The sequence below is a fragment of the Rhinolophus ferrumequinum genome, chromosome 8 (assembly GCF_004115265.2).
Source record: "Rhinolophus ferrumequinum isolate MPI-CBG mRhiFer1 chromosome 8, mRhiFer1_v1.p, whole genome shotgun sequence".
Lineage (NCBI taxonomy): Eukaryota > Metazoa > Chordata > Mammalia > Chiroptera > Rhinolophidae > Rhinolophus > Rhinolophus ferrumequinum.
In genome coordinates this window covers 23602538-23620104 of record NC_046291.1, presented here as the reverse complement: position 1 = coordinate 23620104, position 17567 = coordinate 23602538, and the positions used below count along the sequence as shown (strand labels likewise).

General features: G+C 37.2%; 1 protein-coding gene across 14 annotated transcripts in view; it reads left to right on the top strand.

Annotated features, from left to right (window-relative positions):
- The window catches only part of UNC80 (unc-80 homolog, NALCN channel complex subunit), a 187430-nt gene that overhangs the window by 132916 nt on the left and 36947 nt on the right, over positions 1-17567 (top strand). For 13 of the 14 annotated variants that reach the window (XM_033111946.1, XM_033111945.1, XM_033111944.1 and 10 more), the window contains 10 exons: positions 1256-1439; positions 3011-3105; positions 4784-4873; positions 5608-5709; positions 7590-7770; positions 8856-9124; positions 10578-10712; positions 12322-12460; positions 13126-13222; positions 15340-15510. In XM_033111946.1, the coding sequence (XP_032967837.1) occupies positions 1256-1439; positions 3011-3105; positions 4784-4873; positions 5608-5709; positions 7590-7770; positions 8856-9124; positions 10578-10712; positions 12322-12460; positions 13126-13222; positions 15340-15510 (1463 nt within the window). The remainder of the gene's footprint in view (positions 1-1255; positions 1440-3010; positions 3106-4783; positions 4874-5607; positions 5710-7589; positions 7771-8855; positions 9125-10577; positions 10713-12321; positions 12461-13125; positions 13223-15339; positions 15511-17567) is intronic. The other variant, XM_033111951.1, reaches the window with a different exon arrangement.

Genomic DNA, 17567 nt, shown 5'->3' with positions numbered 1-17567 from the left:
AACTGTTACAGACGTGTATGGTAGGCATGTTTGGAACACTGACTCATCTCTGCCGGACTTTGTTGGGGACGTTTAAATCCACTGCTTAACTTGACTCAGTGATCTTCAACCTGGTGTATGCGCACATCTGGGGGTATATGAAGACTTTTAACGGGGGTTTCATGCCCAGATAGTTTTAAGGGAATACATCTCCAAATCCTTAACTTACAAATATCCACTAATGCTTTCTGAGCACGCCTGACATTTCAATCACCATTCCCCTACTCTATACATAAAGGCCTCCCCTGACCATCACAGATGTCACCAGGCTGCATTGATAGATGTGTAAGACACAGAAAGGTGTATGTATTCGTTTTAAGGAAGCCTCATTTCTGACTGAGAAAGGCACTTTAAACCCATAGGACTTCCCATCTTTTCCTATATTTTATAGATTTCTACTAGGGTTGAGGTTTGGCTTTCATTAGGTATTCAGCCTTTAGAACCACCAAAGCATTTAGGTCAGTGACATTAATATATCTCAGTGTAACTGGAAAGTTTTCTAGGATTAACAAATTTTTAAAGAATTACTGGATAAAAGCCACAGTGGGGAGAGGGGAGTACTTTTACATTATTTTTTCTGGTTTTTGTTGCTTCTTATTGAATAAGGTAGTTAACAATTTAATTCATCAAATTTGATGACATACACATTCCAATTACAATCAGTCCTCTCATTTCAATGTATACAATGTTTCATGTATACTTCTTCTATTAAACAAAAAAATAAACTTATAATGAGACATTTTAAATGACAACTTAAAAATGTACAAAAGGGCACACTATTTTTTTTTTTAATTATTGAGAGGACACAAAGACTTTTAAGTTCACCAGTTTAACCAAACAGAGTGTTCTTAGGTTCAGACTTTTAGACATAACCCAAGCTTCCAAGAGTGTTTGGGCAAATATCACATAGAGATTAATTTGGGGTAACGTAAGTACCTGAGCTACCAAGTGACTTGAAGCCTGGAAAAATAATCTTCTGCTTTCGCCTGAAAAAGTAACCATTTTAGTGATACCTAAGAACGTATGGCAATCTGTTCTGGTCAGTTTTCCAGTTGCTTCCTCTCCTGCTTACTGCCATTGAAAATGTTGGCGAAACATTTAAACAAAGACTATGAAGGCACAGAAGAATATTGAAAAGAAAAGAAAAGCCAAGAAAATGAGAATGTGAGCTCAGGATTATTGTAGCTTTGTGAACCCTTCCCGTTCTGCCTTTTAGGTAGGATTGATCATGTACTTTGTGCGGACCCCCTGCGAGTGGGGCATGGATGCCATTTCAGCCACTCTGACTTTCCTGTGGGAGGTGGTAGGTTATGTAGAGGGCCTCTTCTTCAAGGATCTGAAGCAGACTATGAAGAAGGAGCAGTGTGAGGTAAAGCTCCTGGTGACCGCTTCAATGCCAGGTAATCCACTACTGCTTTGTGGGTGATATGACTTTTTTTTTTTTTTTGGTAAGAATATAAATAACCCTTTTAAAGACAAAGTGTCTCATTCATGAGAAAATTTTCAGAGTTCTGACCCTGGTGTTGAGTGCTTCAAAGAATTTTTGTTTAATATAATCTGAAGAAATATAATAGACCCTTTAAAAGTCAGCAATTGCCAGATGAAAAGGAGACATCAGAACAGAGATCTGCGTGAATCAGTCCTTGAAGGGCTGCCAAGGTTAGAGATTTATTTAAGTCTATCACAGAAGGCCAGCTGAACTGAGAGCCTTTTTGAATGAATTTTTGGCACTGCAAGGAGGTTAATATTGTTTGCATGGCATGGACCCCAGTCCTTTGTAAACTCAGTGAGAGATGGCTTTATGAAAAATTGGAAAAGGAAAAAGCAGAAAGAAGGAGAATTACAAAAGAGGATAAAGTGTGATGTAAACTCTACATACAGTTCCTTTTCACTTTGAATAGCTTGTCTTTCTTTAAGATAAAAATTTTGCCAGCGTTTATCCTCATGCAGTGACTAAGAAAATGTGAGATGATACATGTATTGAAATAAAGAGAAAGACAAAATTATAAAAGAGAACACAGGTTCTGGCAGCCAGGCCTGTGTTAAAATCATAAAACTGGCATTCATTGTCTAGATGATCAGTATTAGCTATGAAAAAGTACTTTATTTTTCAAGCATTTTTTTCTCATATATAAAATACAGCTATAATTCATATTTCACAGTCATGAGGAAGAAATGAGTTTAGGTATGTAAAATAGTCGCTGTCACACCTGACTCATGCTAAGCGTTCAATAAATAGTAGGTGTGTATTTCAATATGTCCTGTATATGATCCAACAAAATGATCAATTTTTATTATGGCAAAGAAACTTATATTGTCATTCATATACTTAAAAACAACTCATTAAAATCAAGTATATCACAATGTTCACCGAGATTGGCAGTTAATGAATGAAGTAGAATAAGTACTGTCTCACTGGCTAAGTGGGATACAGAAAATGTATATTTAAACTACCTTTCAGGTATTTGTTTTGGTTTTGCTAATATCTCTTTATATTTTCTTAACTATCATTGCCTGATCATCTCATTTAAGATACAGGCTATATTGTTGCAATGCTTAAGGTTTGAATTCTGACTCTTACACTAAATAAATGTGTCTTTGAATAAGTTACTTATAAAATCTTATAAAAATAAGTTTTCCGTTTCCTTATTTGTAAGATGAAAATAATAATACTCATGCCATAGGGTTGCTATGAGATTTAAATATAATTATGCACATAAAACCCATGTAAAATTATTGAGAACGCCATAAATGGTAACTATCACTACTTAATAATAAGTAAATATATTGAAAATACATATTTAACCATAAATAAAAGATGCAGTTAGTACAATACACAATTCACATTAAGCACTAATAGTAATTATAATCATAACAATAAAATATCAGCTTACTGATAGTTTAATACTTTGTGCTTTAAACACAAAATGTTCCTATAGTACAAGTCAATTATGATTTTTACTTTTTGTAGGTACCAAAACCTTGGTAGTTCATGGACAGAATGAGTGTGATATCCCAACCCAGTTACCAGTCCACGAAGACACTCAATTTGAAGCCCTGTTAAAGGTAGGAATGACTTTTGACAGAAACAATTTTTATTTGCACAATGTGTATGGGCCACTTCCCTGGTCATCCAGTTTAGAATTAAATGTCATTTTGCTATCTTCAAATGAATACGTGCATTTATTTACCTCTTCTAGAATCTGTTTCACTATCATGTATTTCCTGTTTCCTTACACAATTCCCCCCACATTTACTGACATTTCATCTCTGCATTTAGGTAGGCAGAATCATGTAGGTTCTCTCTCAGCTACAGCAGCATGACACTCTGGGGTACACTTCTAATTCCCTTGGGAATGCTGTGAATTCCTGCCTAGGGGCTCCGGGCATCACGCGTGGTAGTTCTGGAGATGCCCTGGGGTTGCACACTGAGAGCTCAGGGGGCAAACTGTAGCTGCCAGCTGATGATCTATGCCAGAGACCCTTTTTGTGGCATCTACCGTGTTTTCCCGAAAGTAAGACTGGGTCTTTTATTAAGTTTTGCTCCAAAAGACGCATTAGGGCTTATGTTCAGGGGATGTCCTCCTGAAAAATCATGCTAGGTTAGGTTATTTTCCGGTTAGGTCTTATTTTGGGGGAAACACGGTAGTTGAACAATATACAGTCTTGACTTGTCACTGGCAGAAATTATTGGAAAAGCAGAAAATATAAACCTTAGAATAAATCCAGGGAGTCAAGAAAGTATTTTATTTTAATGGTTATAGCAATTATTTCCCTCAAAAGAAATGCAATCCACTGCTACACATGCCTGTAAGGTTTTTAAGGGTGAGTGATAAGTACACTAGTACAGTGATTCCCACTAGAGTCACTAGTGTTTGTTTACCTGGAATCCAAACTTTTGGTAATCTCATATCCTGGAACACAACTCCAGGCCCAGACACAAGGAGAAATGGCTTCTGAAAAATTCAGTTTTGTCAAACATATATATTTTCTTTCAGTAGAAAGTGTTGTTAAGCCTCCCTTAGACCTCACTCAGACATCTCCAGAGAATTCCTAAGGCCCAAGGAAGCAAGGTTCAACAACCACTCCATTTTCCTAGTCGTGTTAAAAGGTAGGATAACATGAAGGCGAACAGAGTGAGTCCAACATAAGCTCCATCAAAACCATTATGACCTGAATCACGGACCTCTCTAGTCTCCGTTCTTTTTTAACTGTACTGGGATACTAGTGCAGGTTATACAAGTTATCTGCATTGAAAGCATTGAACTTGGAATACAGTATATGATAAGTCCTCAGTGCATGGTAGTTTGTATTATTCTTAATATTATTAAACATTCTTTCTTCCCAATATTAAGACTAGTAGATGCCACTATGCCTTCACAGCTCATCACTCAGTCTGAATTATAATTATACATATATTATACATATATTAGCACTATGAGAGCAGATGGTTTTACTACATTAATAGTCTTTATTATATCATTCTTTGGATAACTGTGCATCCAAATTCAGCACGTATACATGTGTGCGTGGGGTATATATATATATAGATAGATAGATAGATACACACATATATATATTCACACATATACATAATATATAAAAAGTATATAATATATATGTACATATATGAAATTTATAAGAAATTACCTTTTTAAAATAATATTTGTATTTTTCAGCTTACTACCTGGAACATAATATGTTCTCAATAAACATTTATTAAAATATGTTGTTATTGTCCTAGGAGTGTCTGGAGTTTTTTAATATCCCAGAATCCCAGTCAACACATTATTTTCTCATGGATAAACGATGGAATCTTATCCACTACAATAAGGTGAGTCTGTGCAATAATGACACTCATGTTGAGTGGTGTCAAAAGCTTATCATGCCTTTTCTGCCAGCTGCTTACACTCAGAGAGGCATTGCTATTAAGAGGTTAAGAGCATGGCCACTTAGGTCACACCACCTTATTGTCTATGTAGCTGTGGACTATCCACTTTACTTTTGTATCCTTCAGTTTCCTTGTCTGTAAAATGAAGGTGATGATAATAGTACCTATTATAAGGTTGTTGTTGTAATTAAAGGAGATAAGCCAAGTAAAACACTTACTCATTATTGTTACATCTAGATAAAAAATTAAGTTGTCCATATAATAACTACATGTGTCTATTTGGAATTTTAATGTTCAGATTCCCCTTTCTATTATTTTAAGTGTGACCAGGGTGATCTGATCTAATGAGCAAAAAGAGACTTCAAGAAGACCACTGACATCACTTTCCAGTGGGCTTCTTCTTCCAGAATGTCATTTAGTAAATTGCCTTTGGCTCCTTTGCTCCTCACAGCTATGACATCCTGGTGTTTGGAAAGCGTGTTCAGCCTTGGCAATTTGAAACTTTCCTGAAGAGAGGGTTTACCATCCTTTGGATTTTGTAGAATTGGGAAATATAAAGTAGTAAGAAAACCATTAGAAAATATGTAACTTTTGTTTGTCTGACTTTTGAGCAAAGAAGAAATGAGAATAAAAGTTTAATCATTTGAAATTTTTGTCATTGTGTAATCCCATCACAGACCTATGTTCGGGATATTTATCCTTTCCGGAGGTCAGTATCTCCACAGCTGAATCTTGTACATATGCATCCAGAGAAAGGACAGGAGCTCATTCAGAAACAGGTGCCTGACCATCTCAGTTTTATTTTATGGTTCTATCATGTCATTGAGATAGATGACATGTAAATGTGTTGCCCACCCTGAGATTCTGTGATTCTGTTATGATCCTGAATGGATAGGCCCTTGGTTAATAGAGGATTTCCCCAAATAGTGTGTTAGTTAACTTTTATAAATCAGATCATAATGTAAAACTGTTAAGGAACACTCACCTGGAGTAATTCTATGATGAATCATCGGCTATAAACAAAAGAAATCTTCTAATTTATTTACCTACTAGTTTCCAGATATGGATTTTCATTCCACGTTTTTGTAAAACAGGATCGGAAGTACATATAACTATAAGAAGGATGTCCCAGAGATTTATGCTAGCTGGAAAAAATAAATAAATAAATAAAAGCAATAAATGTAATATGTTTGAAAAAGGCACTGAACTAAATCCAGAGATTTGGACTCAGTCCCAGCTCTGCCACTGACCTGTGATCTGACCTTGGGCACGTCACTAACTTCTCTTACAACAAGAGGAGACATAATCAAGCAGTTGGACTTAAATTTAAAATTGAAGAGCAGAATAATGTTCACATATCTCACTGAGCTTTGAGCTTAAGGAAATTCACTATTTTGCATGCAAAATATAGCTGTAATATACAATTCTAATAATGATGTGGTTTTAATATGGTCTATGCATTACATTAGTTTTTATTTACATTATTTGTAATTGATTTACATTTATTTTTAATAAAATGTCTAAACAAGAATTTCGGGAGACTTTATAATTTCAGTTTTTCTGCACATAACAGAGATGCTAATTTGTCATCAACTATCCAAAATACTTTCATGAGATGAATATGAATGGCATAGAATTAGACCACTTAAGTAATTAAAAATATAGTTACCATTAACTACCTAAATTACATTTAAGAGAAAGAAAATACTGACTGTGTTACAAGATGTGAGACATTGGGCAAAACTGTAAGCTCTTACATTTCAACAATTTCTAAAACAATTCTCCCCATGTTATGCTCGTCCCCGATTTTGGCAACAAAATAACTAAAGCCATCATCCATAATGGCACTTCACTAGTTGTTTGTTTGTTTGTTTGTTTGTTTGTTTTTAATCATATTTAACAAGATGTTATAAAAGAATAGCATAAAGTGGGGCTCTTGCTCTGTGTACACTCCAACTTGAACCTTAGGACTTCTTTCTAAATTCCTCAGGGGGATACTTTTATGCAGGCCCATGGTCATGGCTCTGAAGTTTCTTCAGTAGCTGTTCACCGCTGATGAACTTCCTAATCACATCCCCTGTCCACTGAGCATCCACAGAGAAAGAACTAAGAGAAGGGATTAAGAGTACCATGTCTGTGCCATCTAAATTCAGAGTTAAAGGGGCACTAACCTAGGTCCCATTAGCTTTTTTCCTAAGAAAGATTTTTTTCTGGATCCCATTTCGACCATTTTAAAAGAAGCAAATGCAGAACGGACAGGAAACAGCTTAAGGCATCAGTGGAAATGGTAGAAGAGATCGGAACTGACTGGCTGGTTCCTGTTGGAAAAGGTCTCCCATATTATAATATCCAGACAAATGGCCTCTTTAATATTGAAGTATTCTTGACAATGCTTGCCTTGTGCTCCTTCAGCCTGCAAACTCCATAAGAAACACTTCCTTCTGTAGAGCAGACAGATGCAGGAAGTGAGAGTCAATTACGTATTGTTTGCTTTTTCTATGTGGTAAGGAAAAAAAAAACATTTCTCATTTCACTTTTCCCCCCTTCATTTTACCAGCCTGGTTGGCAATTGAAGATTTGACTTCAGTTTCTTCACTCGTTGCAGTTTCAGAGTTGCTAATTCTACTTTTCATCTGCTCCTGCTTTTGCTTGCTGCTAGGTGTTCACACGGAAGTTGGAAGAAGTAGGGCGTGTCTTGTTTCTCATCTCCCTGACCCAGAAGATCCCCACAGCCCACAAACAGTCCCATGTCTCCATGCTCCAGGAAGACCTCCTCCGACTGCCCTCATTCCCTCGAAGTGCGATTGATGCTGAGTTTTCACTCTTCAGTGATCCTCAAGGTATCAGGAAAAAAGCGTTTGTTCTCTTGTGTTTCTCATGCCCTTGTTTTGTCCTTAGCTGGAGAGCATCCGAACCAACAGACAGTTCTATAAGCCAGTGGTTCTCAGCCCTGACTTTGCACCAGAATCACCTGGAGGACTTGATAAAACAGACTGCTGGCCCCCACTTTTCACCCAGGAGTTTCTGATTCAGTACTTCTGGAATGGGGCCCAGGAACTTGCATTTCTAATAAGTTCCCAGGTGATGATGATGCTGCTATTCCGGGGGCCAGACTTTTGAGACCATTACTCTAAGCTAATCATATGCGGTTGAAGGAAGTTATCTGGTGTTGTTAGGGGAGTACTTGGCTAAGTGAAGAACAGATACAAATGCGTATTTTTCTATGATGCTCAAAAGGAAGCAAAACTATTTCACAGTGACAGAAATCAGGACAGTGGTTGACACTGGGGAGAATGAGCTCTCTGAGGTGATGAAATCGTCTCTATATTGATTGGGGTGGTGGTTACATGAATGTTTGTTTTTATCAAAATGCATTTAACTCTACATTTTGCTCTCTCTAAATTATACCTGATTTGAGAAAGAGAGAAAAACAGAGACAGAGAAGCAGAAAGAGACCTACATTGAAAACTTATTCTTTTACTCAGTTTTTTGCTTGGTGCAGTTTACTTAAATGAGCATACCTATGCTCAATGTCATCTAGAAGCTTCAGAGTCATAGTGGAGAGAACTCTAGTCTGAGGAGGAGTTAAAAGACCAAGCACTAGTCCTAGCACTGCCATTTTCTTTCTGAAATAACTTCTTCTTTCTCAAAGCCACAGCTTATTCAGCAGCAATATGCTAAAAATGTCTGCCCTGTCTTGGCCACAGAGTTGAAGCAAAGAGGTAATGCTGAAAGTCCTTTGAGAACTAGGAAGTGTTACACCCGTGGCAGCAGTATTGTGCTGGGAACTATTTCAGCAGCAGATCTTCACAGCCTGGAGTTGGAACAAATGAAAAACAACAGTGCCCTTGGGTTTGATCGCCTGCCCACACTGACAAGATTGCTATGGGGCTCATTCTGTCTCTGCTGTTTCATGTTCTTACAGCTGGGAAGGAGCTGTTTGGCCTCGACACTCTTCAAAAAAGCTTGTGGATCCAACTCCTGGAGGAGATGTTCTTGGGCATGCCGAGCGAGTTTCCCTGGGGAGATGAAATCATGCTTTTCCTCAACGTGTTTAATGGGGCTCTGATCCTCCACCCAGAAGACAGTGCCCTGCTCAGGCAGTATGCTGCCACCGTCATCAACAGTGCAGTGCATTTCAACCACCTCTTCTCTCTTAGCGGCTACCAGTGGATTCTGCCCACCATGCTGCAGGTGCCCAGGCTCTCCTCTCCTTTCCAAAAAACTCACCCGAGTACTGCTCATTTAGTGGGTCAACCAGATCTACACTGAAACTTTTTAGTGGCGGAGTTCTCTTCTTTTATGATAGCAGAAATCACCAAATGAAATCCCCTTAAAAATTTCCAAGAAATCACAATGTTCCGTTCTATGCTGAGATCCTCCAGACATGGAATATTGGTTTTCCATTTCTTCTAGACCAGTGATTTTCTGAGTGTGGTCTCTGGACCAGCAGTGCCAGTGTCACCTGGGACTCTGTTAGAAATGCCCATTCTTGGGCCCCATCCCAGACTTGCAGGATCAGAAACTCTGGAGTCAGGGCCCAGTAATCTGTGTTTTAACAAGACTTCCAGGTGGTTCTGGTGCCTTAGAATATTTGAGAACCATTATTCAAATGTATGACAGGTGTTCAGCTGATGTTTCTTCCAAGACATTTCTCTGACCTCTATCTGAATAGAGATTTTCATGGCCATTAAATTTGGTATGAAGGGATTGAAGGAATAGTTTCTGTTTACTCCTATCTAATGTGTATCTGACTACATTTAAGAGTACTGAATAAAGTTCACACAGGGCCGGGGGTCTCATCCTAGTTCTCTGCTTTTATGGAAGTTTTAATAAAAGTTATGAGAGTATTACATACTTGTGCAAAGTGGAGTTTGTACAGCCTACAGGGGCAAGAAATTTACTTTAAATATCACTAGGGCTCTCTGTCCTATTTTTAACTAGTTGGAATTTCCCCCATTTTTATAACGTTTTTACTCATTACTTAAAACAATGAATGTTCATTATAAAATTCAGAAGATAAAGAAAAGTTTAAAGAAGAAGATAAAGATCACTTATAATCCTCCCTTCTATATAACCATTGTTTACACTTCTTGAAAATCCTGGCAATCCTATTTTTTTAAAAAAAAATACAAAAGTTGAATCATACCGTATATTAAAGTTTGTTGCCTACTTTTTTCATGTAACACTAAGAATATCATGGGCATTTTTTTCATATAGCTACATTTAGTGCTATAGTATTTTAAAAAATAACTGCACAGTATTCTGTTGTAAGCTTGTGCCATAATTCACTTACACAACCCCAATTTATGAGTAGTTTAAGTTGTTTCGAATTTTCTACTATTATAAGCAAGCTTACAGCAAGCTTACTTTTTAAGCAGGCATTCGTATACATTCATCTTTGTATATTTGTCCAATTTGTTCCTACTCACAAAGGTCAGGGGGGAAAAGTATATTTATATTTTTAGGATTTTTATGTATATTACCAAATTTCTCTCATGAAAGAGTGTTCCATTTTACATTCCTCTCCATCAGTTTATAAAATTAGCCATTTCTCTCCATGTTTCCTATCGCTACGAGTTTTAAAAGCAAACACGACTTTGATATGCTGTTAAGCATTTTCTGAATATGTGGCATTTTCCCATAGGTGTACTCTGATTATGAAAGCAATCCCCAGTTGCGTCAAGCCATCGAATTTGCCTGCTACCAGTTCTACATTATACACCGGAAGCCCTTCGTGCTCCAGCTATTTGCTAGTGTGGCCCCTCTCCTGGAATTTCCTGTGAGTAAACTCCGTGGAAATAAACAAAAACCAAGCAAATGAGAAAAGCAAGGGCTCTTTATTCATAGCTTGCTATATATAGCAAGGGTGTCCACCACCATCACGTGTGTTTTGTCAGAGACTCAAAGGCAGACAGAGGAGTGAGAAAACTTGATACGGAGAAAAGAGAAGGCCCTTATTGGAGGCTGTTGGCCTAGGGAAGCTGGGTTAACTTGAAGCAAAGCATCCTATGTGCTTAGTCAGGGGTAAATATTGGCTGTCTCTTTGATCCTATGCTGGAAGCAGAGACAAGGATTAAGGAAATTGTCAGTTATTCACCCAGTCCTGGCTGTTTGGGGGCCTATTGTTATAGGGGTTATCATTTGGTTTTCATGAGAGTTAGTAGTCTGACTTCCAATAAGCCTGAGGAACAGCAGGCTGGCTTCCTGGGCAGGTTACTGCCACTTGTGGATCAGAGTTCTATTTCTATATATGGCTTGGCCATTGTTCGTTTGTATAATCAGTCTCTCAGCTCTCATTCTTCAACCAATGGGACATGAATCCTATAAATCATTTCTCTTTCAACAAGAAAATAATTTCTATTCAACATTTTTCTTCAACCTTCATCTCAGCCCCTGGCATGTAAATAGACCAACTTTTCAGTTTTTTATACTCAATTAATAAAAGGATGGAAAATAGAAAACGATAAAAGGAGGAGTTTCATATTCTCTTTCCCTTCTGGCACTCTCTAGCACTTACCCCGTTTTATTTTTCTTTTCCTTCAGAGCATTTATACCATATCACATGTCATACATATATTTGTTTCACTATTATGAATCTCTACCACACCCCACAATAGAATTTATGCTCCATTAAAGCAAGACCTTTGTTTTTTGTTTGTTTTTAGCCGTTTTGTGTGTATGTTTTGTTTTCTAAGGTTTTGCCATAACCTTAGTGCACAGAATGGTGCTTTGCACAGAGTAGGAATTTAATAAGAATTTGTTATTTTAGTGAATGAATCAAAGCCATTTTAAATAGATTTGAGATGGCAAGTATCTCCATTTTGGGAATATATTATCAAATAGGATCTGTAAAATTCCCGTAGTTGTTAAAATAAGCATCTATTCCCCCAAACATATTTGAAATATTCAACTAATCCATTATAAAAATTGCCGTTGGGAATGCTGAGTCCTACATTTGCAGACCGAGGAGCCATTGGCATGAAATTTTCTGGCAGTTCACATACTGTGTTTCCCCGAAAATAAGACCAGGTCTTATATTAATTTTTGCTCCAAAAAAACGCATTAGGGCTTATGTTCAGGGGATGGCATCCTGAAAAATCATGCTAGGGCTTATTTTCTGTTTAGGTCTTATTTTCAGAGAAACGTGGTATTGCTGTATTTTTATGAGTTTCCACAAATATCTGTTTTGTACCAGATTTGCCCTTACTAGATCCCTTACAAGGCAAGTGTTCCAGCAGCACTGTTGGACGCTAAATTGTGTAAGTCGAATACCAGATTGATGGTGTAATTGTTATCGGTGGTAGTGTTTGTGAAGTTTGAATTCCTGATCAAACCATATTAGTACTGAGATCGGAATCAATAAACTAAAATTGTCTTTCTTTATATAGGATGCTGCCAATAGTGGGCCCAGCAAAGGTGTGTCAGCTCAGTGTCTGTTTGACTTGCTGCAGTCCCTGGAGGGAGAGACCACTGACATATTAGACATCTTAGAGCTGGTCAAAGCGGAGAAGCCTCTTAAATCATTAGGTAAAAGCAAACTTTGCCTTGGCATTTCTTTTTCTCTTTGTAATTGTTCTTTGAAAAGTAACTCTATATTGAGTATTTTGAACTAAATCCAAACAGCAAAAATAAATGGAACAGTGGTATAAATTAACTGAGTACATTTTCCTATCTCCCGTTTTTCTTAAATTTCTTATAAACCTTAAAGAGTAAGGAATTCTCTGCCGTGAAAATTGTATTAAAATGATGCTTAGTAAACAACCCTAGCACTGCAGTTTACAGAAAATTGAGTTTTCCTGGGCAATTGTAAGTGAATAAATAACCCACCAAAACGGTCTTTTATTATCATGGATTATTAGAAGTAGAGATAATTCAAAAATAAAGTCTCACGTCTGACTTTAGACCATCCAAATGCCCTTTGATATCTCTAGTAGGTGAGATTTAAAAAAAAAAAAAAAAAAAAAAAAAAACTATCCCGCCCAAAAAAGTGCTTTTATTTTTCATCTGATTGTTCAAAAGTGAAAAACCAGTCCCTTTAGATGAAGATATTAATAGTGTTCACAGTTTAGGAATCAAGTCTGACAAAGAAATGGCTAGAAAATATAACTGGAAAGAAAATGTTAAGAGTGATAAGTTCTTTACTCCTGGTAAAATCCACTCTGATTGTGTGCCTTGACCTTCTGTCCCTTCAGATTTCTGCTATGGAAACGAAGACCTGACATTTTCTATCAGTGAGGCCATTAAGCTCTGTGTCACGGTGGTGGCATATGCTCCTGAATCGTTCAGAAGGTAACTGCAGCCCTTTATTCTGTGCCTCGTGACAAGTAAATATAGCAAAAGAAATAAAAGTGAACGAATACAAAGGTTATGTTTGCTAATCACCCTGTAACATTCCGGCAAATAAGTTTTCAAAAACTGAATTTTAGGAAACTTGTCATAGCAGAGGTACTGGAACATAGAGTAAGTCTTCATTAACTTGAAAACCCCTAATTTGGAATTTTTTGCAGTAGCTAAGATGTTTAGTCTTGTTTAGAAAATATCCTCACATATAATACAAATTAATAGCAAATACAAGTTTAGAATAGACTTTTAAACTATTTAAGGAAACTCCTTTCAAGGAGCAATAAGAACTCCTGTCTCACAAAGAGCAAGAATATATCTTGCCTGTTATTTTGCTAAGTGCAAGAAATTCAAAAGACTCGTATAGAGAGTTCCCAATTCCAGGATGTTGGCTGAGGTCTGAGATATACACTACTATGTGAAATGAAAATCAATCCCATCTCTCTATTAAAATAAGTCTTCAAAAGGCAGAAACAATAATTCAAGTGAACCACAGATAGTCTCCTCGATGTAGTTTACATCCTTAAAAACAATAGAATTGCGTTCCTTTAACTATTCCATAATTCTGGATTAACAAACCCTGTCGCCTCCCCAGTTATATCAACATTAGGCACTTTCACCCTCTATCCTTCTCAGTCTTTGATCTTTTCCGATAATACCGAACTTGTAAACAAAGCACCAGACTATATGCTACCACATGTTTGGTATATTTGTGTAAATCTTCCAGTGTCCGACATGATGCTTTATTCCATGGAAGGTGTAATAGTAATCACTTATGGAATGAATGAATCAAACAACAGCCAACTGTTTCAGTTTTCTTATTTTCCTCATTCGTAATTCCTTTCCTGGTAGTCCTTTGTGGTCAGAAAATAGTTTGAGAAAATTTGACCGTTAGCCATAAACATCATATAGTTTTTGCCTCTGCTTTCTCTTACTTTGAGAGAAGTATGGGCTGATAAAGTGTTCCAGGACATTGCTCCTCTGTTAAGACTGCCAGATCTAAGAAGTTTAGTGACTTTCTGATGTAAATTCAGAGAATTGAGACTACGAACTCCTGTCACACAAAACACAGGAATATAAATCTTGTCTGAGTATCATCCCAATTCCAAAATGCTAGCTCTGGTCTAAACGAGAGTCACCTCCGTTGGTCGACCTCCCCAGAGCAGTTGATGATCTCTTGGTCTTGGGATGAGTTGTGACTCTGACTCAGATCTGAAGTGAAAGGGAATATGACCAGTGATTCTCCTGGTAAGGGAGGCCGGAGAACTTGCATCTGTCCATTCACACCTGTCCAGTTCCAACCTAATAATCAAGCCTATCCTGAAACATCTATAGATCAGGTGATTTATGGAATACTGGGTAGAAAACTAAAGCTGATCTGAAAGTAAAATAAGGTAACCTACTTGGGATGTAAAGATTACTTGAGGCTTTACAGGCTTACACGTTACTTCAAATTCTTAATTCTCTCTGCCTCATCACGATCTCCTTATCATCAATTTGGCATACTCTCATGTTCCTCCTTAAACCTATTTTTGGTTATCAATCAGTGTAAAAAAATGTTGACCCGACTATTGCAGCTATACTATTTTAACCGAGTGGATATTTTGACCCCAAGTATATAAACATCTCCATCCTAACTATTCCTACAGTGGTAAATTTTATTAAGGGATTATTTTCTAAAGCTAATTTCCGTATGCCTGTTTAATTCCTTGATCAATCATTTCAAGTTGTAAATAAATCACTTTCAACTTTTCATTTCTTATTTGCATTTTATTTTATCAAAGTTATTTTCATTGAGATTATTTTCTTTCCACATAAAATTTTTAACAAAGATTTAATTCATTGATTAGGTTTTTTGGGAGGACGTATTTTATTTTGGCCTAAATCAAAGTTTGTCCGTTAGAGTTTCTGTCATTTTGAGCTTTTGTGTTACAGGATTTGATCATTATTCTTGCCAGTTTTCCCATGTCAAATTTCAATGTTTGTCTTTTCATTTATGCATGTTCCTAAATATGCCACAACCAACAAAAGTAAAATGTGACTTGGTTTTTTTTCTGTGGATATAGTCTTCAGATGCTGATGGTCTTGGAAGCTTTAGTCCCATGTTACCTACAAAAGCTAAAGAGGCAGACATCACAAGTGGAGACAGTGCCTGCTGCCCGAGAGGAGATTGCTGCCACAGCTGCCCTTGCAACATCCCTACAGGCCCTCCTATACAGTGTAGAGGTCCTCACCAGGTAATCCCATGGTCAGAAATGTCCACAGGCTTAAACTCTATGTATTGACTGAAAAGATGAAGGAAAAAAAGATGAAATAAAACTCAGTCTTTATTTACAGATTATCTGCCCAAACTGAGCCCTTTATGGCTTAAAACTGCACACGCTGCCTAAATTGTTTGGATAAATAGTGCTAAGTACTCTGAATGATAACAATTTTATTATTATAATTATCACAATAACAATAATTATTATTATTGTACCATGATTGCTAAACATGCAAGTACATCCGCATGTAGCTTGGTGAGCGTCTGTGGCAGTTTTAACCCAGTAGTAAACAAATCTTTTGTAAAAGGACCAATTTAGTGAATACGAAAATATGATCTACATTTCTACTAGCTCTTATTTTATAAAACATGAAATGTCTGCAATTCCAACTAAGCAGTCTTCTATTATTTTATTGTTTGTAAAGACTTGTACTTTTACTGTAACATCAAGAACTGCAGGACAAACACAAACTACAAGATTTTATTCTAATGTTAGAATTAACAGATTCTCTGTTGGGCAAGACTCAGTAGTGCTGAGAAAAGAGGGCTGAGAGAGTGGAAATGGCAAAGGTAAATTGACAATAGAGTTCAGCCCTACACAGAGTTCCAAGAACTCTGAAGTTAGACCTGTCACCAGATTCTTGAGTGCAGAAGCAGAAGGCATTGAAAGGCCAGATTTGGAGGGAGGGTGGACATAGAGCAGGGACAGAAGACTGAGGGAGAAGAGTAGGGAAGGCGGATGTAAGACACTCTGCACTGCAGATGATTGACTTTTGTTCTAATTAGATGGAAGAAGATATTCTTCCCTGGAGTGGAAGTGAGGAAGCCTTCTTCAAAGGATTGGTGTCTTCTCTCCTTCCATTTGGTCACGTCCTTAGCCAAAAATTCTGCCTATGACTTATTCCCACCAAAAGCACCAACTTTCCCAGCCCCATCTTGCTCTGTTGAGGAGCAGGCTAGCCAAAGTCCCTCAGTCCAGGGAGGACTTTTTCAGCATGCACAGCAAGTGAGAGAGGGTGTAAGACTGTGATTCATTAAGTCGATATACTCGTATGTTTAGTTTCTAACCATAAGCTACATGGGCAACCTAGGCAGGCAGAATGTAGCCCAGAAGGTTTGGGTGGACTATCACTGTTCAAGTGCTCATATGCACCTAAAGTGAGGAGATGGGAAGCAGTGGAACAGGGAACCATGACAAATTGCCTCTTCCAATGGGAAGTTGTCTCAGTGCTTTGATGATGGTTTCAGGAAAGTCCTGGGAGGAAGAACATCCAAAGGAGAAATATCAGACTTGCACTCTTCTTTCTGCACCCATCTGATTATGTCACTAGCCCCTTCCTGCAAATAGAGGAGAGAAGAGCAATCAATTTTCCCCAAGTACCACTTTAGTTATTTCTCCTTATATTATGTAATATCGGTGCTTCATCTTTTCTAGTTTCTTTTATAAGGATAAATCAATTAACTTATCCAAAATTGACTTACCCAAAACTCCACAAAGAATTATAGATGGAACTCTGACATTTAAAATGCTGTGGATTTAATATTCTAGTGCATTTAATATTCTTTTGGTGGAATGGAAAACTAGCCTTATTGGTTGGTTGTAATTATTCACAATAAAATTGGCTTTCCTGTTTTTACAAAAAGAAGATAAGAAGAATCACATTTCACCTCTACACTCTTAATTTCTTTATTCATGAAAAAAAATTAACAGTTATATAGGTGGTAATGCATAAATAAGGATATTACAAATGGATTATTAAGTTGGTGCAAAAGTAATTGCGGTTTCAAAGGTTAAAAATAATTGCAAAAACCGCCATTACTTTGCACCAACCTAATAGTATTAGTTTTCTGTTGTTGTGTAATACGTTACCATGAACTGAGAGACTGGAGACAAAACACATTTACTATGTCATATTGCTGTAGCTGGAAGTCAGGGCAAGCTCAGCTGTTCTCTCTGCTCAGGGTCTCACAAGGCCAAAGTCAAGATGTCAGTGGAGGCTCTCATCTGAAGGTTCTGGGGGAAAATCCACC